Raw genomic sequence first — 26,333 nt, 5'->3', positions numbered from 1 at the left:
CAGCTGGAACATGGAAGTAGCTGGGGCAGGGAGGGGGCAGGGCCCACCGGGAATGCTGTGGCAGGAACTCCTCCCCCCACCAAGGCAAGCAGCTTGCGGACCCAGCCGGGATGGGGAGAAGGGCTGGGGCCCCAGCAGCAGTTCTGGATGAGAACGGGGGCCTGGGCAGGGAGGGCTCGGGGTGGAGTGGCCCCTTGCGACGGCCAGTGGGTGCGGGGGGCCCAGCAGAGCCCTGGGTCACGGCCTTCCCGGAAGTCAGGTGCTCACGATAGCGTCCCCCGACACAGATGATGGCAGGCTCGCCCTCCCGCGCCCAGGCCTCCCGCCCCCGTGGGGCGACAGATCACAGCGGGCGCGGCGGGGCAGCCGTTTATTGACCAGACACCTAGGCGCTCCGAGCAGTGTGGGAGCTGGACTCCCCTGCCAGCCACACGCTGACGGCATGTCCTTCCCTCGCCCGGTGGGCCCCGCTGCCCCACGGCCCACAGTCTCGGCTGCAGCCAATCCCCCTCAGCTCTCCTTGGCCACGGCTCAGGTGCGCTGTTCGCGGGAGCAGCGGGGTCCGGCCCAGGCCAGACTGCAGCGGGAGCAGCGCAGCAGGTGAAGGGCGTGGAAGAAACATTCTCTGACCACGCAGGTCGTAACGAAAGAGCTTACAGGCGGCGTGGGGGAGGGGCCCCGTGGGCAGCAGGTGCAGGTGTGGCCGTCAGCTGAGGAGGGGGGCAGACCTGTCATTGGTCACTGTCGGCTTCAGCTGGACACTGGCGAAGGGATTCCTGAGGAGAGGAAAGGGTTTTAGTGTGGAGGGTGTTGCGTACTGTGTCCCCTGGCCTGCGCCGGGCCCTGGGACGCCGGCTCTGCAAATGGCACCAGCCCAGACCCCAGGGCCTAGCCTCCCAGCTGGGGGCAGTAGAGGCTTCCCGGAGAGCCAGGGAGGGTGCCATCTGCCAGGCCGGCTGGCCCGACAAACCACTGTCTTCTCGTCCCCACCTGAACTGTCACCCTTCCCAGGGTGGGACATGCAGGGAGGGCCCACTGCCCCCACCCCCCAATATCGGCCCTGGGGCCCAGCCCAGTTCCTTCCCAGGCCCCAGTGGGCCTGCGTCGAGTCTGGGGTGCCTCCCACAGGGCTTGGTGGCCCAGCTGCTGTCTGCCCGTCTGTGAGGGCCACCTGTCAACACAGAGCTACAACCCAGCACCCCACACAGCCCGGCCCATGCGTCCCAGGTCCCAGAGAGTGGCCAGAGCCCGCCCCTCCGACGTGACAGACCTAAGGCGCAGGCACACTGGCAGCCACAGGAAGAGGGCTGTTGGTGACGCCCACGGCCCCCTGCAGAGGGGCTGACACCTTCCAGTGAGGGTCAGCCCCCTGCCACCCAGAAAGCCACACCCGCCCCTGCATGCCTGAGGCCGCAGCTGACGGACAGATGGACTGGCTAGACAAGAGGCTGAGATGGAACGAGATGGGCACGAGGGGCCAGCACCCGGCCTGGTCCTTAGGAAGCCTGTCCTCCGAGTCCCCGCAGGCTCAGGACGGCAGGCTGGGTGACGGCAGGCAGTGCCAAGGATGACAGCACAGATGGAACGTGGGACACAGAGGGCTCAGCACGACGGGACCACACTCCTGGCAAAGCGCTCGGCCTTCGGAGCCGTTACCTGGGGCGGAGGTGCCTCCGGCACAGCTGGGTGGTGTCCCCGGAAGCTGGGCAGGTGGTGGGCTGCGGGCACTCCAGCTGGTACCCGGGACGGAGCGGCTGGGGGCGGGGACTCAGTGTTTTCTAAAACCTGGGGCACTGGACTGATGTTTCAAAAGGGTGAATGACCAAGAGCAGGCTGACCACAAAGGCGCGGCTTCTGAGAGCCTTTCGGTTGGTCTGACCCAGCGTTGCCACCGGGGGAAGGGCTGCTGCCAGCTTTGCTTGCTGGGGCCTCTCTTTGGCTCTGATCTGTGCAGACGAGCTTCAGTGCATATAAGCTTCGGGGAGCTGGCCACGGGCAGGGGCCATATGGAGGTCCCTAAGGCCAGGTCTGCCGTGACCAGGGCCGTCTGCCCCTGGGACGTAGGGCGCAGGGTGGCCTGTGCCCTGGCTGCCCCTCCACTAGCCTGGTTCTAGCAGGGGGCTCTGTGCCCTCAGCTGCCCCAACCAGGGGGAAGGCGGGAGGCCTGCCTATAGCTGGGGACCGAGCAGAGGAAGGAGTGTGGCCTCTGTGACCGGAGAAGGGAGGATGGCTCCCATGTGACCGCAGTTGGGGGCCGTGTGGCCCAGAGCACACTCCTGCCGACTCCAGCATTCACTCCAGGAGGGGACAGTGGCAAAGCAGCGTCCGCAGGGGCCCCGGGGGGACTTACAGGGCCAGAAGGCCCCTGCCCCAAGAGGGCGTCTGGTCTCTGACGCAGCTCTCCTTGTCTGCTCCTGATACAGCGTGGCGGGTGGCGGCCCGTGGTGCACACACCTGCGCACCTGCACCGCAGGCTCTGGGACCCGGCGCCCCTGCACCTGCTCTGGCCCCGAGCAGCTGCCTCCTCCACCCGCGCTCGGCCTGGCCGGAGCTCCGCACCAGAGCAAGGGCACAGCCTGCTCAACACCCACCACCTTCTGGAACGTTCCTTCTGTGAAACAACCCGCTCAAGAGCTACCTTGGGGAGGGTGCCTCTGTGTGATCCCGGTGGGGTCTAGGGTCAGCACTAAGGTGACAGAACAGGACAAGATTGGGACCCAAGGCCTGCTGAAGACTCTCCCAGTTGCCCCGTGGGCAGACGGGGAGGACAAGCCAGAACACAACAAGCTCACGGTGCTGGCAGAGAGGGCACAGCTGTCCCCTCACCGAGAGCCACTGAGCAGCACCGCTGAGCTGGGATGCAGGCACGCCCAGCAGAGGCTTCTGCACTGAGAACGGATCTCTTCTCCAGGTGCAGAGCAGGCCCGAGGTCCTGCAGGGCTGAGGGGCAGGGCAGGCATGGGGTTCCAGGGCCCCCGTGTCCAGGGGGGCAGCCCACAGGGACACCGAGAGCATGGGGGTCTTGACCCCACTGCCCATGCCCCTCCAACCCTTGCCGCTGGACAGTGTTCAGTGCGTCTCACGAGACGCACGTGGCTGCGGATGTGGGGGCCTGGGGTGGTTACTGAGTCCGCTGTGTGAGCGAGAAGTGGCACTTCTGGGAACAGCCGCGCCTCGACTGAGCGGCCCCCACCTCCTGTGCGTGGGAGCAGGGGCGCCGGGAGGCCAGCACAGCACGGCCTCCGCTTTCTCCCCAGCCTCCTCCTCCTCCAAGCTGGTTGTTTCCCTGCACAGCAGCCCGCCCGGAACTGGGCTTCTCAGTGCCCCTCCTGGCCACCGGCTCAGGCAGCGCTGTGCGGGGTCTCGCGACCAACCACAGGTGGCTCCTGGCACCCCGAGTCACTGGGCCAGGCAACGGTGCGCCTGGGGCTTCGCCAGCGCCCACTATAGCCCAGGGCTGCCTGACACCGAGGGGTGTGGCCCCTGAGCCTTCAGCCCTTCCGGTGCCCCCAGAGGTGAGGGCGGCATGGCCCCCCTAGCTTGAAAGGACCATGGGCAGCAGCAGCAGGGAAGGAGGTGGCCCTGGGCCGATCGCTGCCAAGACTAAGTAAAGGCACTGTCACCCTGTTCCCAAACGCCAGGTGTCTTTCTCTCCAGAACTTTCCGGAACTCATGCCCTAGCTCACCTGCACAAAGGCAGAGACGGGAGAGCCAGAGCCCAGGTCTGCTGGGTGGTCTGGCAGCCCGTGGGAAGGAAGGCATGGCCGGGACACCGTCCTCAGTGAAGGATCAAGGTGCCAGCTGCACAGGTCCCCTTCTCAGGGACGTGGGGTGCGGTGGGGACAAACAGGTAGCAGTAGCCACCCTGAGGCGAGGCACAGGAGCCCAGCATGGTGGGTGCTTGCTTCCTGAGGACAGGAAGGGCCTGTCACCAGGAGGGTGTCGGAGAAGGCTGGACAGGGCGCCTGGGCAGGGTGGCTGAGGGCCTGGTGGGGAGATGGGCACAGCCTACTGGACCCACGTCGGGGCAGGAGCTGGGCGGGCGGCGGCCACCACTGCCCCCAGCAGAACAGACACGTTCCTGCTTCGACATGCCTGTGGCACTCGCCTGCCACAAGCCGTGGAGCTGCCCCTGGTCCCACCCTGACCTCCCAGACCCCCGAGACTGCAACACTCCGTACCCGGAGCCGGCCGGGCGGGCTCCGACCTGTGCCCACAGGGGCCAACCGAGGGGACCCTCAGCCAAAGGAGCCCGAAGTCTGACCACCGGGTCCACCCCCACTGTGGCTGAAGCACCCAGCAGAGGCAGGAGAGGAACCCAGGCAGAGCGCAGGCCAGACCCGCGCCCAGCAGCGGGGGAGGCACCACAGGCGGGCGGCAGGGCGGCCCAGACAGGAGACCCGTGAGCCCGAGGAGCGACCGAGGGGAAGCAAGGCCCAGAGCCCGAAGCAGCGCAGGCTGGCCGACCCTCGGGCCCCACCCGGGCCACCGGCAGGGGCCAGAGAGCCTGTGCACAGCCACCGCGAACGCAGACTGACCAGCACAAGGAGCCCGGGCACTTACTAACTCGGCACGGCGGCTCAGAACCTGGCCACTTCCACCTCCGGGCTGCAAGGGAACACGGGCTGCTGAGGCGGCTGCGGTGGCCGGGGAGGCCGGCGCGGGGCGGGGACACCGCGGGCATCCCTTGGGGACAGCGGCGGGGGCTGGAAGGAGGCGCGACACCCAACTCAATGCAATAAATAAAACTTTTATTCAAACCACTGCAGTACAGGGCACAATTCCGATTTAAAAAAAGAAATGGGAAAAATATCTTCAGCACTTTACATCCTCGTACGGGTTTGGCGGTTTTGTCTACGTTCGTCCACCGAGCGCGGGGTCCCCGGGACTTGGGTCTGTTCGCAGAGTTGGAACACCACACGAGGTTCTTGCACTCGTGCCCGGCTCTGGCTTCGTGCCTCCCTTCAGTATGAAGCTGTCGGTCTGTGTCCCGAGTGGCTTCCGTCCCAAACACTCCTGGCTGCGTCCCGGTGCGCGGGAGGCTTTGCTAACTCATGTCACTAAAGGCGCACACACAGTGTCCGGGGCCGCGTGGCAGGAAGGGCCTGGGGCGGCCCCTCGCTCACGTCGTGGTGCAGGTGTGAGGAGGCAGGACCAGTAGCCTCTGAGTCCAGCACGGCTCTTTCTGAAGTCGCCAAGACACACGAACAGACGAGTGTTCGGGGGGGGGGGGGGGGGGGCGGGGGCAGGGGCTGCCTGCTTCCCCAGGGCGGCAGGCGTGTGGGCAGATGCCCCAAGCCGCCCTCCCGGTGGCCCTGCCAGGCTTGGCCACGGCCCCCTAGCAAGGCCGGCTAGAGAACCAGTTTCCAGAACGTGGGGGGCTGCGTCCCTGGGAGTCTTTGGAATGTCTGCGTGCGGCCGGCCGACCCCCTCCCACCAGGGCGCGTGGGAGGCCACCTCGCCGGGGAGTGATGCTCCCGCCCTGGTCTCTGTACACCGGCCCACGGTGTCCGCGGAGAAGGCAGGCCCCGGCCGCGGCCTCCCTCACAGGAGCGGCCGGCTTCCTCGGGAGGCCCCGGGCGGGCTGCGGCCTCGGACGGCGCCCACGGGAGCCCCGGCCCCTTCCTTGTCCTGACGGGCAGTCAGCGTGCGCCGGGCGGAGTCAGATGCATAAATAACAGCACGTACACCGGGGTCCATGCACATCTGTTTTTGTTTTCAGGAAAGTAAGTCCTCTTCCCGTTTTCAGCTTTTTTTTTTTTTTTTAAGGTTTTTCTTTTTCTTCAGACTTCAGAGCCGGCTCGCGGGGAGCCTTCGGGAAGGAGCAGCGCGTCACGAGCGCAGCGGACGGGGGCAGCGGCCAGGCCGCCCGCCGGGCGGGACGCCGGGCGCGCGCGGCGTGTAAACACGGGAGCAGAGCTGGGGCAGCACCATGGACCCTGGGGATCTCAGAGTCAGGGGTCACCAACCGAAAGTAAGAGGGAGCAGGTGGGAAAGAAAAATGGCCCAAGAACAAACCAGCAAGAGCTGAGGAGGAAACCGATGGAGAGGCGACAGAGTGGGGGCGGAAGCGCTTCCGAGCAGCGGCTGCCCGTGGTCAGCGTCCTCACACTGTGGACACCAGCGTGCCGCTGCCGCTGTGAACAGAGCAAGGACAGCTGCCGGGCCGCACGCCTCCCCCAGAGCAGCCTCCTCGGCGGCTCAGGGCTGGCCGGGCCCCTGGCGACTGGACCCCGAGGGAGGGCTGACCGGACAGGACCCAGAGCTACGAGGGCAGAGCCCAGGGGTGGGGCGGGGGCCGCTGTCTGCGCCGAGAGAGGACGAGGTGGGCCTGGGTGCTGGAGAGGAAGAGCAGGGCCGCGCAAGGGCGGGGTGGGGAAGCTGCTGCGGGCCCGCTGGGAGGATGGGGGCCGCGCGGAGTGGCTGGCTGGGACCCGGCTGGGCTGCGGCGTGAACATGGCTGGGCAGGCTCGACCCCCCTACAGAGGGGCCACACCCCCTGCCATCCCCCCTCCCCCCGCCCAGCAATGTCCCAGGACTCAGCCCAAGCCTCAGGACAGGGCATCCTGCCCTACCGCTGCTCTTCAGGGGTCTGTGGGCCTTCAGGGTGGGGGGCAGGAGACCGCACGGTCTCCAGCTAGGTCCCCACAGAGGGGGACGCCCCAGCCCAGCCTTTGGGGGAAACCACTCCCCACAGTCCCCAAGGACATGGTAAAAGCCCCTTACCTGCTCACGGCCCGCGCCCCGTAGTCATCCAGACCCTGGGAGGAAAGGCAGCAACAGGTCAGGCTGGGGGTCCCGGGGAGCGGCGGGTTGCTCAGGGCAGGGCCTTGCCTGGCCCGAGTGTGCAGTGCTGCCTGCAGTGGAGGGCACAGAGGCCGCCACCCCGAGGTGACCCCCCCAACACAGGGACACCTCATTTGGCCAGAGCCAACTGTGGACTGTGGGACCTCACACTCATGGCCCAAGCAGGACAGATCACCCGATGACCCCCTTCAACACACGTCCCCCATGGCAGGTGGGCAGGGGCCCATGGGCGCCACCGCGGAAAGAGCACCTGCAGGTCCCGTGGTGAGAGCATCTGAGCATGTGAGGCTGGGGCTATCGGGCAGTCTCGGGGCAGGTTGCGGGGCCCCTCCAAGGACCCAGGGCCCCAAACCAGTAATGTCTGGGTGGGAAAGCAGGGCTGACTGGAGCTGGAGTGGGGAGAGTGCTGCAGCGGATGGTGCCCTGCTGCCGCTTCAGGTGGGCCGGGGTGGCCCCGGGCTTTCGAGGGTGTTGCGGGCACCCTTCTCAGCTGTCTTGGCACCAAAACCCAACCCAGAGTCTGGAGAGTAAAGAGCAGTGTGCAGGCCCCTCCCTGGCCAGCCGTGCCAGGAGGCCCGGGCGAGGCTGGATGGGCCCGGGTATCGTACCGCCCAGTGGGCGGGCACTGTCCCCCCACTGGGCTGGATCCACCTCTCCCTGAGGCTCCTGGCCACATCCTGGCCTCGAGTGGCAGGTATCCCACAGTTCTTAGGGAAGAGCTTCCAAACACCAGGTCTGCCCTGACACCCAGGCTCCTGTCTAGGAGCGGTGTCCAGCTGTCTCAAGGTCCAAAGCCCCAGCCCAGGTGTGCCAAGCACCGGGAGACCTCCCTGCTCTGGCTCACCCACCACAGCCCAGGGGACCCAGGCCTGTCCGCGCTCACCTGGGAGAAGGCGGGCATGGCCACACTGTAGGGCCTCTGCTTGAAGGTGCCGGCCGCCTGGGCGGAGAAGCCCCGGGAGGACGTGCCGTAGTCAGGGGGTGGGAGGGCCAAGTCCTCCTTGTCCAGCAGGTTGCCTGTGCTGCTGCTCTTGCCCTGCTGCAGGCTGTGGGCAGGGACTAGGCTCAGGGCTGCGCTCGGTCCCTTGAAGGGGGTGACCAGAGACCGGCGCCCTGGCCCACAGACCCTCCCCGGAACTGGGCACAAGGATGGGCCGGGAGGACACTCGGAAGGCTTGCTGGGGCTCAGCCTTACGGTGATTCTGCCCTCCCAGCTGGGCTCAGCACCTCCACAGCTCCTGGGGGGCTCATGGGAAATGGCTGGGGGCCCTCCCGCAACAGCCTGCCTGCAGGGTGCACCCCGGGTCCAGCACAGGGACGAGCCGCCTGGCACGTTACGAGCAAGGCTGCCTGTCCAGCACATGGCAGCCCCTCACCAAGGACCTCCACTCCCACCCACTCCAGGGTCCCGGGCGTGCAGCCGCCTGCCCACGGGGAGCCCTGCTGCGCGCTGTGCCAGGGGCCTGGGGCCACTCGATGGTGCCGGCCGCAGCCCCCACTCTCCCCGAGCCCCTCTCTGGAGCGGAGGACCCCCCCCAACCTGTGTGCTCACCTCATGTGCAGCCTGTCGCTGCCGTCGCTGTCCAGCAGCCGCGTGTAGGAGAAGGGGAACCAGCCCCGCCTGGAACAGAGGCCCGGGTGAGAGCAGGCAGGGCCCCGGCCGCTCGTCTCCATGCGGGGGACGCATGCCAGTGCTCCAGGGAGACCAGGACACCCCGGCCTGCTCCTTGGGCAAGTCCGGCCCTGCCAGGCTTGAAAATGAGCCAGGATCCAAGGGGCCGCCTGCTGGGCCATGGGACCAACACCGTGGAAGGACCTGGGGAGGCGTCCCTCCTCGGAGCCCCTCCCAGGACGGCCGTGGCCTGGGGGCCAGAGCAAAGCTCAGGCCAGCCCTTCCTGTTAGGGCAGGCGTGGGGTCTCCCACCTCACCAACAGACACAGCCAGACCACAGCGGTGGCAGCAGGGGGTGGAGGCCCTAACCAGGTCGTGCTCGGGCTGAGCCTCTGGGCAACAGCACAGCCTGTGTGACCTGGGACCTGACGTCACCTCTAGGGCTCCAGCTTTGCCCAGGAGAGATGTGGGGGGGCAGAAAGGCTTCCTCTACCAATGGGGCAGCCACAACCTGCCGGCGGGGAAGGTGCCAGGGACACAGGAGCCCTGGGCAAGTTAGCAAGTGGGCACTGGGGGGCCTCTGTTGGGGGTGTCTGCGCCGCCCAGGTTTTCTGCAGTGAAAACGTCGACCAGACAGGACAGGCGGCCTGAAGGGCCCCGGGCAGGGCTGAGCCCACGCGGCTGGCCGTGCGCCTCGAGGGCACTCACATCTTAGTCTTCTCGCTCTCGCCGTAGTGCCAGCCGTCCCGGGCCTCGGGCACCAGCAGGGTGATGAGGTCACCCTCCTTGAAGCTCAGCAGAGTGCTGTTGTCACCCGCCGCGTGGGAGAAAATGGCCTTGACCCGCGTGCGGCCGTTGCGCTCCAGGCCAGCCGCCATGGAGCTGGAGCGGGGCAGCGTCTTGTTCTCGGCTGCCGGGCGACAGGGCGGGCGTGAGGGGCCCTGCCCCGAGCGGGGGCAAAGGGCACAGTCACCCTTCCACCAGCTCAGGGGCCCCAGGTAGGCCGGGAGGGGACCCTCCATCCTGGTGGCCACTTGCCAGGCCTCCAGAGCTGCGTGGACTCAGGTTCTGGAGGGACCTGGGTGCTGGGGTGTGGAGGGGCTCTCATCTGCCCCTCAGCCTTCCCAGGGGCTCATCAGGAGACCCTCTCACAGGCCCCCGGGGGTGAAAGCACGTCCCAGGCAGACAGGGCCCCACCGAGCAGGCGCTGCCCCGCAACTACTGACGCCTCCCCAGCACCACTGCCTGCTCTGGGCACTGCCCCACGACCTGCCAGGCTTAAGGGGAGCCCCGAGAGGCCCGAGGGTCCAGGATGATGACTCAGCAGGGTCCCCAGGGTGGTGCACACGCATGCACACATGTGTGTGAGCCTCTGGGCCAACTCCCCCCCCACCGTGTGTCCCCACAGGCGAGGTGGGCCTGGGCCCCTGCAGCCCCCGCGCAGCCCTTACTGGCGGCGTAGCTGTTTTTCGGGGCCACGCTCTTGCGCACGGGCAGGGTGTTGGAGTAGGAGTCGCTCATCTTGGTCTGAGGCTGCGGAGGAGATGAGGACTTGGGCTGGGCCACCTTGCGGTCAGCCCAGGGGCTGTAGTCCTCGCTGTCCGGGCCCGAGACGCCGTTCATGATGGGCGTGTTCTCCTGGGCGGACAGCCGCTGTGGGGAGAGGCGGCAAGGGCGCGGCGTTGCAGGAGGGCCCGGCCAGCGAGCGTGGCTGTGGCCGGCGTGGAGAGCCCCGAGCCCCAGAGGGGTGCTGCCGCTGCAGGGGGCTGTCCTCCCACACCCACGGGCTCTCAGGGGGCCAAGCACTCACCCCCACAAACGGGGCCAGCTCGGGGGGCACCGGTAGGGGCTTGGCCCCCGGAATGGGGTCTGAGATGACGAGGCTGGACTTGGAGGTGGACAGGGCGCCGGGGAGGATGGCACCATTGCTGCTGGCCAGCTGCTGCATCAGCTGCGCGGCGCGCTCCGGGATCTTGTTGGGGTCCGCACAGGCCTGTTGCCACAGCGGCAGCTTCTGCGCCAGCAGCTCCTTGCCCTGCAGCGGAGAGAGCAGGAAGGGCAGGGGTCAGGGCTGACCGCAGGCTCAGGGCCCGCTGCTGACGTCACAGCGCAGCCTGGCCTTGCTGGGGCCTGGAGGCTCCTCGTGAGACAGACAGCAACCCCTCCCCCGACACCCCCCCCCCCCCCGTGCTCAGGAGCTGAAGGCTGCTATCCCGTGCAGGGTCTTGCTGCCCCACAAGCCCCTGACCTGGACCGGGGAAAAGAGCTGGTCTGACCAGTGAGCAGTGCAGTCACAGGGTTCCCCGAAATGAGACTGAACCCAGGTCTAAGTGGGTGGGGCCTCCTGGAGCCCAAGAAAGGAGACACGAATGGAGGGTCAGCCATGGGACAGCAGCCCCTTTGAGGACACACCGCGAGGCACCAGGAAGAGCCACCGTGCACACCTGTGGGCCAGGAGTCCTCCCAGGGCGGGGACCGTGGGGGCCCAGCTGCTGGGCCAGGCGATCTGGGTATGTAGGGGCCCGCACGGCAGCCCTGGGACGCAACAGCCCTGCCCAACAGGCCGCGGATGCACCTCCAGGGGCTGGCCACCGCGTGGGAACAGTGCGTGATGAGCCACAGCTGCTCATTTCCGCAGCTCCTGCGGCCGCTGCCGCGCGCCACGGCTGGGACCGACACCACCTCCTCTTGGCTCTCAGTGGAGGTAAACAGCTGGCGGGTCTGGGTGCTGGTGAGAAGGGCCCGCAGGGGCCCGGCACCGGTGGGGAAAGCTCAGGCTCGGGGAGCCACCCTTGCACAGCGTCAGGTCAGCTGGGCAGCGCGGCCCAGGGCCCGAGGGGGGAGGCCCCGCGGCTGCAGGCTCGGAGGCCGGCGGCTGGGCCCGGGCTGAGGCCCTGCCCTAGAGTCCCAGCCTGCGGCTGTGCTCTCTAAACCCACCCAGGGGGACCAGATCCATTTGCTGGGGAAGTCAGGTGTCACCTCTGAGAGACAGCGGTACCCCAAGGACGATGGCGTTCCTGCCGTTGGCACCAATGGGTCTGCGCTACCTGACCCGCACCAGGCCCGGGCGCCACCAGGGGGCGCAGGTGCCCACTGCCGCCGAGGGGAGGTGCAGCCACCCGGCTCCAAACACTGCGGTTGGGCTGGCAGAGCGGGTGCCCAGCACAGGTGGAGGCTGCTCTTGCGTTCGCGCGCCAGCTGCCCGCGAGCCCTCCTGGTTCTCACAGGGGCCGCAGGTCACAGCTCTGTCCTTGCTCTGTACCTGGGGCTGCGGCCCTGGGCAGGCCCGGGCAGGCAGGAGCCTCTCCAGGCAGGGAGGCGCGTGTCTCCTTGGTAGCCGGGCCACAGGGACAAGCGCCGTGAGAGTGCGCATGTCCCCCACTGACCTCAGAACCTGGTCGGCTCCAAGCACTCAGACTTCCGGCTGCTGCCTGCTGCCTGCGGGCACAGGGCCCCACCGAGGCTGACCTCCCAGGGGGTCAGCGGCCTTCACAGGGGGCTCCTGGCTGTGCAGCCCCTCCGAGGAGCTGGCCCTGTGAGGAGACCCTCACGTACGCTGTCGGCGACTTTCACGGAAGCACCTGGTACTTTCTGAAAAAGGCCTGAGCCTCTGACCTGGCCACCCTCCTCCTAGAACCCTCTCCGAGGAACTCAAGATGCCCAGGGGCCAGCACAGTGTGCCGTCATGGCGGCCCCAGGCCGGCCCCCGGCCCCACGAGCCTCACCTTGGAGTGGTAGGTGGCGGAGTGCTTGGCCACGGCGCACTGCTTCTCCACCAGGAAGCAGAACCGCCTGCGCTCCTCGGTGAGCGCCGTCTTGTAGCCGTCTGACACGTAGCTCTCCAGCTCTCCCTGCTTGCTGCTGATGGCGTCGATGTACTGCGGTGGGAGGGAGGGCGCACTCAGCCCAGGCAGCCCCACGGACCTGTCCCACCCCACGCCCCACCTGCCCCTCGTGCCTTGACGGCCCACAGCGACCTGTGCGGCCGCCGGCCCTGCCTCCAGCGGGGGCCCAGGGCTCTTCCTGGGAAGGGGAGAGTACAGACTGCCCCGGCCAGCGTCAGGCCAGCCCCTCCCTGAGGCTGCGGCCCACCCTCAGTGCCACGTCCGTCCTCCTCCCTCTCCTGGAGCTCCCTGGGCCACAAAGCAGCCATGCAAAGGTGGAGGGCTGAGCAACCCATGGATCCGGGAGAGCAGTGAGCTCATCTCCTCTGCCCCCACCCCCAGGCCTTGGGATGGGGCCCCTCTGTACCCCAGCACCATCATCACGGGCTCCCCCACAGTGGACACACGCTCACCCACACAGGGTCCTGTCAGAAACCCTGCGAGGAAACGGCCTTAACAGGACCAAGTCCTCCAGACCCCATCACCGGGTCCCAGAAACGCCAGGCTCAAGGCTAGAGCAGTGGGCTCAAGGAGCAGGAAGTGGGGGGGTGAGCTGACGCCCAGGGGGCGTGTCAGCCTGGGGCGGCGTTCTGCAGTGCCTGGTGGCGACGGCTGCGCAATGCGACTGTACTAAACGCCCTGAGGTTGCAAGCGGCAAAGTCCATGCTGAGTGTTTTAACAAAACTTATTAAAAAACAGCATGAGCAAACCCTGATCACAGGAAGCCACTGGACAGGGGACCAAGCACTTGACAAGCGAGTGACAGGGAGGACCAGGAGAGGGCACTTCGGAAGAGCAGTGTGCAGGGCTCCCTGGGTGGGGGCGGGGTGAAGACTGCTGGCCCCGCCCACCAGGGGGCGGAGCACAGCCCCACCCCCACTGGCGCAGCATGGGCCATGAGACTTGCTGGGTGAGGTCTGGTGGCAATGTGTGGCTGTGTGGCACCTCCTACGGATCCAGATTCCAACCATCTGAAACCACCGACCGACCGGGGAGGCTCGCCAGCATGGGAGCTGGAGCGTGACTCATTCACACCCGGCGGAGGGGCGGCCCAGGAGGCCGGGCTCCGCGCGGGGCCCTCTGCACGCTCTGACTCGCAGGCTGGAGACTTTCTGCGACAAAGCTCCATGAGCCTGGGGGCAGCCGTCGCGCGGAGGCAGGAGCCGCGCCTGTGCACCTGCGCGCGGGGCTGGCCGTCCACCAGCTGCTGGGCGTTGCCAGCTTGAGCAGCCCCATCCTCTGGAGGGGGCACGCCCCGGCCGAGAGGGGGCAGCCTCCCCCACGCGCAGGCTCTGACTCAGCAAGGGTGGGTGGTGCCGGGCCCGGGAGAGTGGGCGACCGGAGGCAGAGCCCGGAGCAGGCTGTTCCACCGCATTGGGGCTCAGCTGGAGGGGCGAGGACCCGCCTTCCAGGGGGTGGGGCCCATCCCCAACGCTGCCACCAGTGCAGCGAGCCACACCGCCCCAAGGCAGGACCTGCTCAGCCCTGTCACCCGATCTTGGGACCCCCGTTTCCTCTGCCCTGCAGACCACCCACCTCCCACAGCAAACTCCTTGAGAGCAGCTTAGATGGGCCTCAAAATAGCTACCCCCACCCTCAGACCAAGGCCTCAAGGAACAAGACCCTGACCCCAGCCACCGATGTGCCTGAGGGGACTCAGAATGTCACCTGGGGAGAGACTGAACACAGGCTAGAGGCCCGGCCAGGGTGGGGGGCTCCTCTCCCCCATCCCCGCTTTCCAAGCAGCTCCGAGGACTTTTCCTCTGGTCACCACACAGGCGCCCGCCAATGCCTCCTGCCCTGAGCCTCGGCTCCTGCAGAACGCAGGGACGTGAGCCTACAGATTCAGGCGCCCTGGGGGCCCGTTCAAGGCACAGGGGTGACGCGGGGAAGGCTCCGCAGAGGCCACCTGACTATGGTGGCAGGTAGGGGGCCTGCCCAGGGGGCTGCTCACTCCAAAGCCCCTGTCTAGAAAGCCCCCAAGGCGATTGTAAGGACAGGATGGCACAGAGGCCTGGGCTGGGGAGGCACAGCGGAAAGAAGGGTCTGGAAGGGGCAGGGCCTGCTCAGAGAGAGGCTTGTGTGGGGAGACTGGAGGACAGATATGCCCCCACGGCGCCCCACCCCAGGAGCCGGGGGGGTCCTTGCTGTTTCACGGCTGTCCCCTCCCTGAGGGGACCGTCAGGAACAATGGTGACAAGGACACCTCCTTGGTCCCTATCCTCAGTGGGGGGCGTGGCCTGATGCCCAGGGGCCCCCTAAGGTGGTGGCCTCATGAAAAGCCTCTGCAAGGTTCACCCTCCCCGGGGGCTGCTCCTGCACCCCACCGATCCAGGGGGGCTGGGGCTGGGCGGGTATGAGGGCTCAGGTGAGCTAGGCTTGCGGAGCCCCGTGCCCAGGAGGGAGGGGCTGAATGCTGAGAAAAGTGGGCAAGTGGCCTCGGGCAGGGTGGGGTGGAGGCCACCCAGAGCGATGGGCAGTAGTCCTGTCCACGGGACTTCGGAGAAAGGAAGGCACAGCTTTGAACAGTGACCCCAGGACAGTGATGCCGTGAACCAGGCGCAGTCCCCCGGGCGCACTGGCCCCGACACACACGGCTGAGCACAGACCCTCCCGAGCCGCGGCCCCGCGCCCGGCGGGCTGCGGATGGTTTCTGGGTTTCCAGGCCGCGGTCAGGCCTGCGCATCAGCGCTCCCGCTCCCTGGGGCAGAGGCGCCTGCGCTGGCCTCGTTAGCCGGGTCTGGCAGCCTCCCGTGCGGGGAGGGCACGGTGTCTTATTTCTGATTTCCACTGATTCAGAGACAGGTCTCAAGTGGGAACCAGGAGTTTTGGTGGGGTCTCCCCAGGGACCACACCTCCTGGGGAGCAGGCAGGAGAAATGTCACCCTAGCTACGTGGGCCTGACAGGCGGCCGCCAAGGTGGGGCCCTGGGGACAGCGACACCGTCCACCAGGGGTCCCGGGCCCTCTAGCTGCCTGAGCACTGGCACCCAGCGCTCCTGCCAGGCAGAGCCCAGCCAGCAAGGACACGCGGCCACCGCTTCTGCCAAGGACCAGCGGTTGTCCTGACCTCCTTTCCCAGGACACTGGCTGCTGCGGGAGAGACCCCTTCACGCAGCAGGGCCAGGAATGTGGGCCATGTGAGGAGCTCACTCCCTGGAGGGCGCTGAGGAGAGACCCCGGAAGCTGAGCGTCCAGCTCCTTGGGGACGTGCAGAGCACAGAGCAAGCCTGGCCCTACACCTCCGGTGACTGATGACTTAACAACGGGAGCTGGAAACGGCCCCCTCATCATCCCCCCCACCCCCGCGGCGGCAGCTCCTTGCTTGGTGGCGCCATGGCAACGGCACTTTAGCAACACCCAGCTGAAAGCATTCGAGACCCACGGACTGCGCCCACTTAGTCACCCCGGGCGGAGCAGCCCCGGAACCGGAGAAGACAAAAGTGATGAGCGCCCAAGTCTCTTCCCTCCCCAGCCCGCAGTGACTCAGAAGAGGGGGAGGGGCCTTCCCGAACAGCCCCGGGGCCTGAGCTTCAGCTCCCCCAACCTGGCCGAGGAGTCTTCCCCACGCCCCGGGCCCCACGGCCGAGGACTGAGGGTGTAACACAGCTGCTGCCGCAAGGCAACTACTACTCCAAGCGGAGGACACCTGACCCCCACCCCCCAGGCTGTACCCAGTCCCTGGGTGCCTGTTGGCTGCAGCTGGGGGCTTCCCTGGAGCCTGGGGACCAGGCCTGTGCCCCCTTCCCTGGTCTGATGGGCCTGGCACTCAGGCCAAGAGCAGGAAAGCTGGCCGCGGGTCAGCGGGTGAAGCGCCCCGAGCTGCTGGACCAGGGTGTGGAAGGACACGGCTGCGGTTCTGTGATCTGAGGACCCTGGACCTCCCATCTGAACACAACGGCTCAGAGCGAGACTCAGGCTGGGGCTGGGCAGAGGGCACGCCCGTCCTGCCGCCTCACCCAGGGCCCGACTGCTCTGCTGTGTGAGAACGTGTGGTGGGAGTACCCTTGGGAAGAAGGCACAGCGCCTCCCTGGCAGGCTTCAGGGACCCAGAAGCCCCGGGTTCCCTTTCCTAGGAGAGGGCCCACGGCTGTCGTGAGGCTGGCCAAGGGCGCACGGCCATAGGTCCCTGTACATCGGTTCCCAGGACGTGCAGGCAGCTGTGCCCATGGCAGCCCCACGCCGAGCGCCACACAGAAGCCCAGGAGGGCGCACGGGGCCGCTGTGGCCCACACCAGTGAGCTGGGTGCACTGACCGAGGCCTGAGGCCCACAGACCAACTTGTCCCCAAGAGCCAAGGGACGGCTCTCAGCAAACCACGGGCACCCGGAGCCACAGCCCTGGGTGGCTTCCAGGGACTGTGTCACCCCTCAGGTTGCTGCACTGCCTGGGCCTGGGGCCTGCTCTGCTGCTGGCGGCCTGCAGAAAGCTGAGGGCTTGCGCCAGCGCCTGCTTTGCCGGGCAACCTCCGCCCTCCGGGTCTCAGCTTCCTCATCTGGGAAGTGGAGGGGCTGAGCCACATCGTCCTGGGGCCCCTGAGGCTCTGCAGGCGCCCGAGTCACGCTTGATTTTAAAGACTCGGAAAAAGAAGATGCAAAGTGTCTCAATATTTTTGCGTGGTCACGTGCTGGAAAATCATTCCAGGTACACTCAGTTAAGTAAAACGCACTGTTAAAGCCAACTTCACCTGTCTCTTTTCACACTTCAATGTGGCCACATTAGGGCGCCTCTCCTGGCTCCAAAGGAAGAGGCTCTCAGTTCCTGTCTGTGCAGCCCGGGAGGCGCCCGCCGCGGGGAGGCGGGGAGCTCAGACGGCCGCAGCAACTTGGCCCTGAGGTTCAAAGGAGCAGAGCCCTTCCCAGCCACCCAGTCCCACAGGCAGAGTCCCCACAGGGGACCCTGAATGTCCCGATGCTGCCTCTGGACAGAGGCCTCTGGTTTCTCATGCTGTTCCCCACTGATAGCCGCCAGCACCCGGGCTTTTGGGGAGCTGAGAACTAGAGCGGATCACAGGGCTTCAGCCACCAGGTCCTGTCCAACGCCACCTAGTCACGGGCCAGCCTCTGCCACCATCCTTCCTGATGACCTAAATTACAGTTATCTTGTTTCTGCATTGTTAATTACACACCCCTTAAATAGAAAGCTCCGCTCCCCTTTCTCAGACCGTGATGGGGATGCACGTCCCTTCCAGAATGAGCGAGCTGGGGATGGGTGGACTTGGTCAATGCCAGGCCCAGAAAATGCCTGCCAGCGTGGCCACTACAGAGCCGGACCCCGCGGCCTTCTAAGGCAGGCAACCCCTCCTCCAGTGGCCCTGGTCTCTGAGAGGGACGTGGAACAAGCCCTCCCTGCAGCTCCAGCACCCTGGCCACATCAGCCCCCAGGCAGGAGAGGCCGCCTGTGCCCGCCCTTCCCAGCCAGCAGCTCCGAGGGCTGGGCTGCCCGAGTCCCCCAACATCCTGGGCCTGGCTCTCTGGACCCCGTGCGGCAGGTGTGGCCGGAAAGCACCTGAACCTCAGGTGATCCTGAGCAGGTCTCTGCCCGCCCACGGGCCCCAGCCTTCCTCCCTGGGTGCTTGCTCACCCCTGCCTTTGGGCCCCAGCACTGCCTGGGGTCTCGGTGGCTCCTCCCTCAGTCCCACAGCCTGGAGGCCCTGGCCCATCCCACACGTAACACGCGCCCTCCAGAACAGAGGGGCCACCCCGGTTTCTTAACAGTCACGGTGCCCCCTCATGGTGTGAGGGTCCTGCCTGAGCTCAGTGTGTTCTAATCGGAGCTGGGCTGGGCTTGGGGACAAGTGAGACGAGATCAGGGGGAGTCTTTACTCACTTCCCCCTGGGCTTACAGAAGGAAGAACATGCCCCAAGCATGGCTCCCAGGCAGCCACTCGCCAGCCCAGGCCGTCCGGCCAGGAGCCCCGGACGCCAGCTGGCTGCCGGTCAGAAGGACCTGGCAGCGGTGAGTACCCCGGCAGCCAGCGGCAGCACAAGCACTCCCACCCACATGCCGGGAGGGGACCACAGGGTCAGGGCTTGTGACCACCTAGCCCCGGACACGTCCCCCACGCACTGTGCGCACCGTGGTCTCCTCCACAACCGAGCAGGTCCGTCAGTGATGACTGCAGGTGTGAGGAGAGCCCCTGGCTGGGAGCACCCTACTTCTAGAGAACCCTCCGTCCCAGTTAGCGCCCCACATGCCTCCGCGTGCTTGTTCCCCGACCTATAATTAGAACCAATTCTGTTCGTGGAAATCCCAAAACACAGCCTCAATTACCAGCAGCTCCTGAGAGCGGCCAGCTCTGACCCAGTCCCGCTCCCAGAGAGCCTTCCACTGATGGACAGACGGACAGACCGACGCTCTCGGTCTTCCTCTCTCTGGGGCAGAGCCTGACCAGCTTCCCCACCTTCCCCACCCCCTTTGCCACCTCATGAACAGCTACTGCCACTCTGGGTATGTCCTGTCTTGGTGCCACCGGGCCAGGGGATGAGGCTGCGGCGGTGCCCAGTGCACAGAGGCAGGAGGCAGGGCCTGAGCTGGACGGGTAACCATGACCTCCAAGGCCGCCGCCCGCCCGCCCGGTGCTTCACACCCACTAAGCCCCAGCGTGGGCTGGGGGACAGCAGTGGCCCGGCTTCCCCGCAATCGCACTCGTGGAAGACCACCCCCCTCTCGAGCCTGAGCACGCCCACGCCCACGACCGCGTGCCAGAGCCTCCAGGTGGCGGCGCCCACACCTGAGAAGAGAGGTCACGTGGCTCAGGGCCTGGGGTGCTGCCCCCTCCAACGGGGGCTCCTGCAGGGGCTCTGCTGCGGCTCGAGGGCCCTGTGCCGACCGTGGGGCCCAGGACACTGCAGAGTTGCCAAAGGACCAGAGGAAAGACCGCTTGTGCCCCATGCCCAACCCCAAGGGGCTCCCTAGGCCACTCCTGCCTCCTGGGCCTCAGGGGTGCAGCGCCAGCAGCCCCAACCCATCAGAATCCTGCCCCCCCATGACAGTGCATGGTCACCCCTGCGTCTCCCCTCTCTTCTCCAGGGCTGGAACAGCCGCTGAGGTCCTGGGTGACCCGCCCTGGGCACCGGAGGTGGTGCTCATGATGCCCTGCAGTTCCGGGAAGCACGGGAACAGCCCCAGGCGCCCCCAGCCGCCCGGGCGGCTGGGCACCTCAACTAGGCCGTCAGGAGTTGGGAACACCCACCCGCCAGGCAGCTGTGGCCTCCGGATGGCCCGGAGCGCTGGCCCCTGGGCACCTCCCCCTCGGCACACACACAGGACCCGACACCACTGGGAAGCAGAGGGCACACAGGGCTCCGAGGGCCCCCGGCGCCCTGAACGGTGACGGACACTGGGGACACTGGGGGCACGTGCGGGCACGGCACCCAGCCCGTCCCGGGAGGAGCTCAGTACCCAGGAGGTGACCATGACAGACCTCGAGGTTCAGGGCCAACAGGAGGCGGCAGGCTTGGAGAAGCAAATGACAGCGGGGCCGGGGGAGGTGTGGGAGACACGTAGACCGGGGAGGGAGGGGACGGACGCCCCCTCACAAACAGGGAAGCTGCGGCTGAGAGGACCCTGCATTCGCTGTGACCACAGGACCAGAAGGGCAGAGCCAGGACCCAAACCCCACTGCCAGGGCCTGGTGGCTGTGCCCAGGTGGGGACAGCCACATGGGGTGAGAGAAGCCACTGCAAGTTCTGGGAGGCCACTCCCAGGGCCCAGGCAGAGAGAGGGCCCCACAGGGCCTGAGACTGAAGGTGACCGAGCCTCGCGGGGCAGGCAGGGTCGTGCTGAGGAGATAGGGCACAGGGGGGTCTCCGTCGTGCGGTGACCCTCTGACACGGGAAGAGAGGTCACATCAGACGCCTCCAAGGAGAGGCCCCAGAGACCAGGGCACTGTCTGGCGGCCCCGCAGGGAAGAGGACCCCCAGGCTCCCCGTAGGACAAGACTAGGGACTGGGGAGCCCCCACGTTGCCCTCCCAGCCTCACACGGCCCAAGGAGCAAGTGCCACCCTCTGGGCTCTGCGGACCTGGGGCCCTGAGCGGAGCAAGGGGTGGGCAGTCAGGGCTCCCTGGAGAGGCTCGTGGTGGGACAGGCCTGGTGTCTCCTGGCCGCCACCAACCAGCCCCAGGGCTCCTCAGAGCCTTAAAGCAACCGCATGGGGTGCTATTTCCCTCCCAGGCAGCGGGGGCGCTGTTCCCCGGGCGAGGCTTTCAGGAAGCAAAACGGCAAAACGCATCAAGGGTGGGACAAAACCAAGGCGGCACGAGAGCGCGCGTGTCCCTAGGCGCCACCTGACACCCCCGCTCCTGGGAACTCGTCCACGGAAACGGCTCCAGGGAGGCCACTGCGGCTGCGTCTAAGGCTGCCGGTGGCGAGGCCTCGGCCGGGACGGGTCCACAAGCCCGCAGACGCGGGAGCACGCGGGGACACGCGGGAAGGCACGCGCAGGAGGCAGGGACTGCCCCTGCAATGCTGAGGAACGCGCAGGATACGCGGCAGGTGGTCCCGCCCCGCCCCCCAGCGCCAGCTGCCCCCCCCCCCCCCCCCCCCCCCGCGCGCTGCTGGTCTCACGCCCGGACCCAGCCCGTCCTCTCCGCCCGGGGCCCCCCACGCAGAGCGCACATCGGGCCGGATCGGCCTGTGCACGCCCCGCTCACGGAGGGCGGGCGGCGCGCTCCACAGGGGGCGGGGCTCTCGGTCCCGGGGCAAGGTCAGCGTCCCAGCGCCACAAAGCCACGCGCACACGCGCTCACGCAGGAGGGGGCGGGCGCACAGCGCACCTCAGGGCCTGCCGACCTGACAGCAGGGCGGGGTGGGGCTTCGAGAAGGTGAGGGGCTACCCCGGGCACCACGCCCACACCCACCCCAGGGTGCTTCCCATAAGCCCCTGCACCAGACTGGCTGGGAGCTGTTGTGTGTTTTCTTCACAAATGACTGGGTGTCCTGCTCCCTTTTTGCTGAGTTCTGTGTGACCTCAGAGAGCAGGTGTTCCGGGCCCAGCCTGTCACCTGGCTGGGGTTCTGCTCAAGTGGTGTATCGGGGCCAGGCCCGTCAGGGGCCCTGCTGCCCTAGATCCCGGCCCGCGCGGCACGTGGCACCCGCGACCTGGGCGAGACGCTGACAGGACCCCCGGGCCGGCCCCTCCCCCGTCCCCGACGCCATCTGCCCCTCACGGCAGGGATGCTGACGGGCCCAGGCGGCGAGCACGCATTGATTAGGTAACAGTCTGGGGTCGCTTTCCGAGGGGGAACGCTGAAGACAGGGCGGGCAGAGCCTCCCAGCACCCCGAGGGACGCCAGGGCCACACCGACCACCCTGCCAGCTCGGGGACATGGGGCCCTCGCCACCCCCGCAGTCTGTCCGGAGGGTGGGATCTGGCTCTGGCCACTTTCCCTCAAGGGGGCCGACCCTGGCCGGGGGCGCGTGCGGAGGGCGAGGCCCACGGGCTCCCACCTGCAGCTCCTTGTCCGAGTACTTCTGCGGGTTTTTGCTGCCCTGGCTCTTCTTGCGCAGTCTCTTCAGCTCGCCCTGGCACTTGTCCAGCGCGTCGCCCTTGCTCCTCTGCTCCGCCTGGTACTTCTTCAGGGCGGCCTGGTGCGCAGACAGGACACGAGGCGGCTGTGAGCCCACTCTGCCTCTGCCCCCTGAGACGACGGCCCGGCCGCCCTGTGACTCCCGACCCAGGCCCCAGCGGAGCCCAGCTGCCTGCTCCCGCTCTCGGCTGGCTGGGCTGGGGACTGCACAGGGCGGTCGGGGCTGTGGCGGGCCAGAGAGGGAGTGTGTGTGGGTTCCGCCTGACAGCAGCGCCCCACCGCCATCGTTACGGGAAGCAGCGGGGGGCGGGGGGTGCCCCGCAGGACTGCAGCCTGTCCCCAAAGGGCGGGAAAGTTGGGGCTGGGGGAGCCACTGGATGAGGCGTTCGCAGGAAGCTGAAACCCCTCAGAGGAAGGGAAGCATTCCACAGTCATGAGTGGGGCCGGCGTCTGCGCGGCTACTTACACTCAGGTACCTGGCGTCCAGCTCCACCTTCTGCTCCAGCTGTGTGAGCAGCTCGTTGTGGAAGGACTTCAGCTGTGCGGGGAGAGAACACATGCCAGGCTCGGCCCCACGTGCAGGCTGTGGGGAGGGGAGGCAGGGTCCTGCCGGGGCACAGGAGGTCACCCCTGGGAAGGAGGGGCCCGTCTGACCCACAGCTGATGACCCTGCAGAGCCAGGGGGCGCTGGGAGGAGTGCTGGACAGAAGTCCAAGTGCCAGACCACCCTGCCCCTCCGCAGGCCCACGCTGGGGGAAGGGGACTCACCATTTCTTCCAGCTGGTTCTGAATCTGCCTGTGGACCTCGGCCATCTGGAAGAGGACGTCTCCTGGAGAGCAAGACAGTGGGAAAGAAAAATGGGGGGGGGGGGGTCAGTACTCTCCACTCGTGTCCCTGTCACCCCCACCATGGCCAAGGAGCAGGGCAGCAGACTCGGGACACCGGCTGGCAGCAGGCAGCAACGGTGTGCCTAGAGCCTGTGGGGACAGAGGACACCCAGAGGGTCTCCCTCAGTGCATTTGCAGGAGGAGAAAGAGAGACGGGAAGGGGTCAGCACAAAGGTGCAGCTGTCTGTCACCTGCAGGCCACTTCCAGCCTGGATGTCGGGAAGTGTGGGCTGAAGGACCCTGCCCCCCACGAATGCCGAGAGGGCTGGAACGCAGTCCGGCCGCATTTGTTTAACCAGCAAATATCTGCTGAGGACCATTTTCGGTGGCAGGTGCTGCCTGTGCTGTGGACACAAATGGAGTGAGTGTCCCACACGTCCTCAAGGGGAGTCACACCCTGGCAAATCCCGTCCGAGTGCTGCCCACACCAGGACGTCCCTCCCCTGCTCACAGCTGGGCCGCCTGGGGTCACATGACCCAAGGGAACTTCGGGGAGCAGTCACGAGGAATACCTCTGGCCCCCAATGAGGCCAAGCTCCCGGGACCCTGTAGGAAGCCCTGCTGGGGGACACTGCCTTCCGAGACCACACTGCCACCCCTGGAGATGGCCCCGTGCCCGGGTCACGCTTGGTCCTGGAAGCAGGGCTGGTGCTATTCGCCCTCATGGCCATGGGGCTCACAGAGCACTGACCGTGCCCCGGTATCTGCGGACAGATCCCCGCCCGCTGGCACAGCCCGAGTCTGCCAGCCCCACCCAAGCAGCGGGACAGGTGCCCCATCAGTGGGGCCTGACGTGCTGCCCCCTCAGAGGCCCGGGGCTGTCAGAGGGCCCACGGGCACACCAGCCGGCCAGGTCCCGAAGGTCGGCTCCACGTCACACACACACACGTCTGCTGACGGAGCGGAGAAAGGGGACGAGCAGCCTTCCCAGGAGCTCGGACCACCCGGCAGCCGGGACCAGGCCCCGTCCCTGCCGTGGTTCCCTGGGGCTGGGATGGAGCCGTAACTGCGTGTGGTCAGCCACACGCTGAGGGACTGCGTTGAGACTGACCTGCCCCAGCGGCACAGGACGCCGGCCTTACTCAGCTTCTGCCCCCACCCCTCCCCATCCTGAGCCCCTGACTCATGGTGGCAGGGAGGGTGGGCCCAGGGGAGGCATGAAGCAGCCTGGTCCTGTCCTTGCTGAAAAGAGGCCACGGGGACAAAGAGAACGGGGGCTGGCCCAGGACAGCCCACAAGATGAAGCCGGGATGCTGTCAGCTTGCCCTGCCCTGCCCAGACCCCGTAAGGAGGGACCCCAGCTGGGGACCGAGGCTCCCAGGCGGTGCCCGCGGCCTTGCAGTGCCGCTGATCTGACCCACCGTGAGGACGGCGCACAGGAATCCCAGGCGCCCGGCTCAGACCTCCGGACGCGAGAACCCGACAGCGCCGTGAAGGGCCGCCGCAGGCACCCCCTGCCTCTCCCTGAGTTCTGTGAAGGCCCCAGGGTGGCAGCCACAGCTTCAGTCAGGACGCCACCTGCAGCTTGGTCTGTGACCTGTGACCCTGTGCTGAGGGTCTCCTGTGTCAGGGCCCTGGGTCCACCTCCTAGCTGGGGACGGCGGGCTCTGGGACTTGGTGAAACCGAGGCCAAGAATGGCAGGACCCACTCGGCTCCCACGTGCTGCCTTGCCCACTGGCCTGGGACCCAAAGGCCCTCATGAGGGGTGACACATCTGTAAGACCGCCACACAGGGACGGCAAAGTCCCCCGCGGGGTCAGCACACACACCCTCAGCCATACCCTTTAGGTCCCAGAATTACAAGTTCATGCCAAGATCCCAGTGAAAGCGTCCATTTCCTTAAAAGGCTGCAGGTGACGAGTTCCGGGGAACGTGAGGAAACACGGGACCGACGAGCAGCAGGTCCCCGAGGAAAGGATGTCCTGACGCCGACAGCGCGCACGAGGCCCCGCACCAACGTGCGGACACGGGCAGCCGCGCCCTGGGAGCCGCCTGCAGCCCCCGGCGAGCGTTCACACCGCGTGTCAGGGGTAGCTGCCGCGGGCACACACGCCCGAAACGTGCGGGGTGGGGACTTGAGCGAGCATAAGCCACCCGGCACTCCTGGAGCGCCGCAGGGTCACCAAGCCGCTGCAGGGGATGGTCACCCGCGACAGGGACGAGGCTGTGCCCCTAAGCCAGGCTCCCCGAGGAGTGTGGGGCACCTCAGCCACCGTGGTAACATCACTTCTCCCCGGTCCCAGGATAGGGCTGGTGGAGGTCCTCAGAGCCAGAGCGTCAGCGGGAGCCGTGCCCGTCTTGGGCTCCGGGACCCTCTCCGCCCCTCTGCACTCCAAGGACAGCCGGAGGTGGGCACCTCGCAGACCCACCCACCCGGAAAGAGGACACTTCTCCCAATCCTGTGTCCGGGCGGCCACCATGGCCCCGCGTTCCCAACACTGCTGAGTCCTGAACTTGAAAAACCGGCTTTCAAGCAGCGGCTCAGAGCCAGCCTTGCCAGGGCGGGTGTGCCGGGGGACCCAGAGCCAGGAGCCGCCACCCGCCGAGACGACCAGGGATCCAGAGCACATCACAGAGCGGGCGGCGGACATCGGGCATGGGGGGGGGGCAACCCTTGAAACACTGGGTGAGTCAGCAAACCCTGGGGCCTGGTGGCTGGGCCGCGGTGCAGGGTTGGGAGTGGGCCAGGGGGAAGGCCATCTGCAGCAGGGACAGGAGAGAAGGGCACACGCGGGACAAACCAGGTCAAAACCACAGTATCTGAAAACGGCGTCATGCCCTCTTCACCTCCCCACCCTGCATTCACCCCGTGGGTCACGCAGCCAGGTCAGTGGTGAGTCACTGTCCTGCAGAGTCACCAGCTGGGAGCGCCCCTCCCTGCCACGGGGTCTCAGCAGCCTCAAACATAGCCTCGAGCCTCCATCAGAAAAGCAGGGGCAGGACAGTCAGCACACATGTGCACACGCACACGCAGGCACAAACGAACACAGAGGGAGGTACGCACACACACACCTGCCCAGACGCACGCACACGCACAAGCATGCACACGGATACGGACATGCAGGACCCGCTCGTGCCCACCCCCCTGCGCGGTGCGCTGTGGTGAGTGGGATGCGCGGGAAGTGGTTGCTGGACACAGGCTGACTCGCGTGGCTGGCATGGCGACGTCACCACGGCCCCTCCCTGCTCCAGGCGGGCTCTGATGCCCCCAGGCAGGTGAGCAGGGATACTGCCCCTGAAGCTGCACACGCGAAGAATGGGGCCCCGTGAGCAGCCGGCCTCCCCCAACCAGAGCTGAGCAGCTGAGAGGGCAGCTGTCCTGGGGACGGGGGGCTCTGCCTGGGCTGGGCCCCCAGCAGGAGCTGGCTTCTGCCAAGCCTTGAGGGGATCGTGAGTGAGAGAGGACCCCAGGGCTGCCCCTTCTGCTCCTCATTCTCTTTTACCACCGACTGCTACAGAAAAATTCCCCACACACCCTCAAAAATGTGCACAGACCCTGGCGAGAGCCGCGGTGCCAGCACAAGGGCCCACGAGGAGGCCAGGGCTGGCTAGCACCTGGGGCCCGAGGTGCCAGCCAGGAGAAGTCGGCAGAAATGAGAGACCCCCCATC

General features: G+C 67.1%; 1 protein-coding gene across 7 annotated transcripts in view; it reads right to left on the bottom strand.

Annotated features, from left to right (window-relative positions):
- Positions 1–355: 355 nt before the first annotated feature.
- The window catches only part of BAIAP2 (BAR/IMD domain containing adaptor protein 2), a 49,995-nt gene continuing 24,017 nt past the window's right edge, over positions 356–26,333 (bottom strand). Inside the window, exons 4-15 of one of the 7 annotated variants that reach the window (XM_090292956.1) lie at positions 22,603–22,664; positions 22,301–22,372; positions 21,755–21,892; positions 12,145–12,297; positions 10,230–10,454; positions 9,871–10,072; positions 9,128–9,329; positions 8,360–8,428; positions 7,691–7,853; positions 6,727–6,761; positions 4,564–4,608; positions 709–776 (exon numbers count right to left, since the gene is read on the bottom strand). In XM_090292956.1, coding sequence (XP_090149082.1) covers positions 4,581–4,608; positions 6,727–6,761; positions 7,691–7,853; positions 8,360–8,428; positions 9,128–9,329; positions 9,871–10,072; positions 10,230–10,454; positions 12,145–12,297; positions 21,755–21,892; positions 22,301–22,372; positions 22,603–22,664 — 1,349 coding nt within the window. In that variant the 3' untranslated portion in view covers positions 709–776; positions 4,564–4,580. Of the gene's footprint in view, positions 777–4,563; positions 4,609–5,238; positions 6,138–6,726; positions 6,762–7,690; positions 7,854–8,359; positions 8,429–9,127; positions 9,330–9,870; positions 10,073–10,229; positions 10,455–12,144; positions 12,298–21,754; positions 21,893–22,300; positions 22,373–22,602; positions 22,665–26,333 lie in introns of those variants that run through there. The other 6 variants (XM_090292953.1, XM_090292954.1, XM_090292959.1 and 3 more) reach the window with 6 other exon arrangements.

Source organism: Furipterus horrens, unplaced genomic scaffold (assembly GCF_987537825.1).
Source record: "Furipterus horrens unplaced genomic scaffold, mFurHor1.1.pri manual_scaffold_11, whole genome shotgun sequence".
Lineage (NCBI taxonomy): Eukaryota > Metazoa > Chordata > Mammalia > Chiroptera > Furipteridae > Furipterus > Furipterus horrens.
Note: the sequence above shows the minus strand (reverse complement) of the source record. Positions and strands in the feature narration are given on the sequence as shown.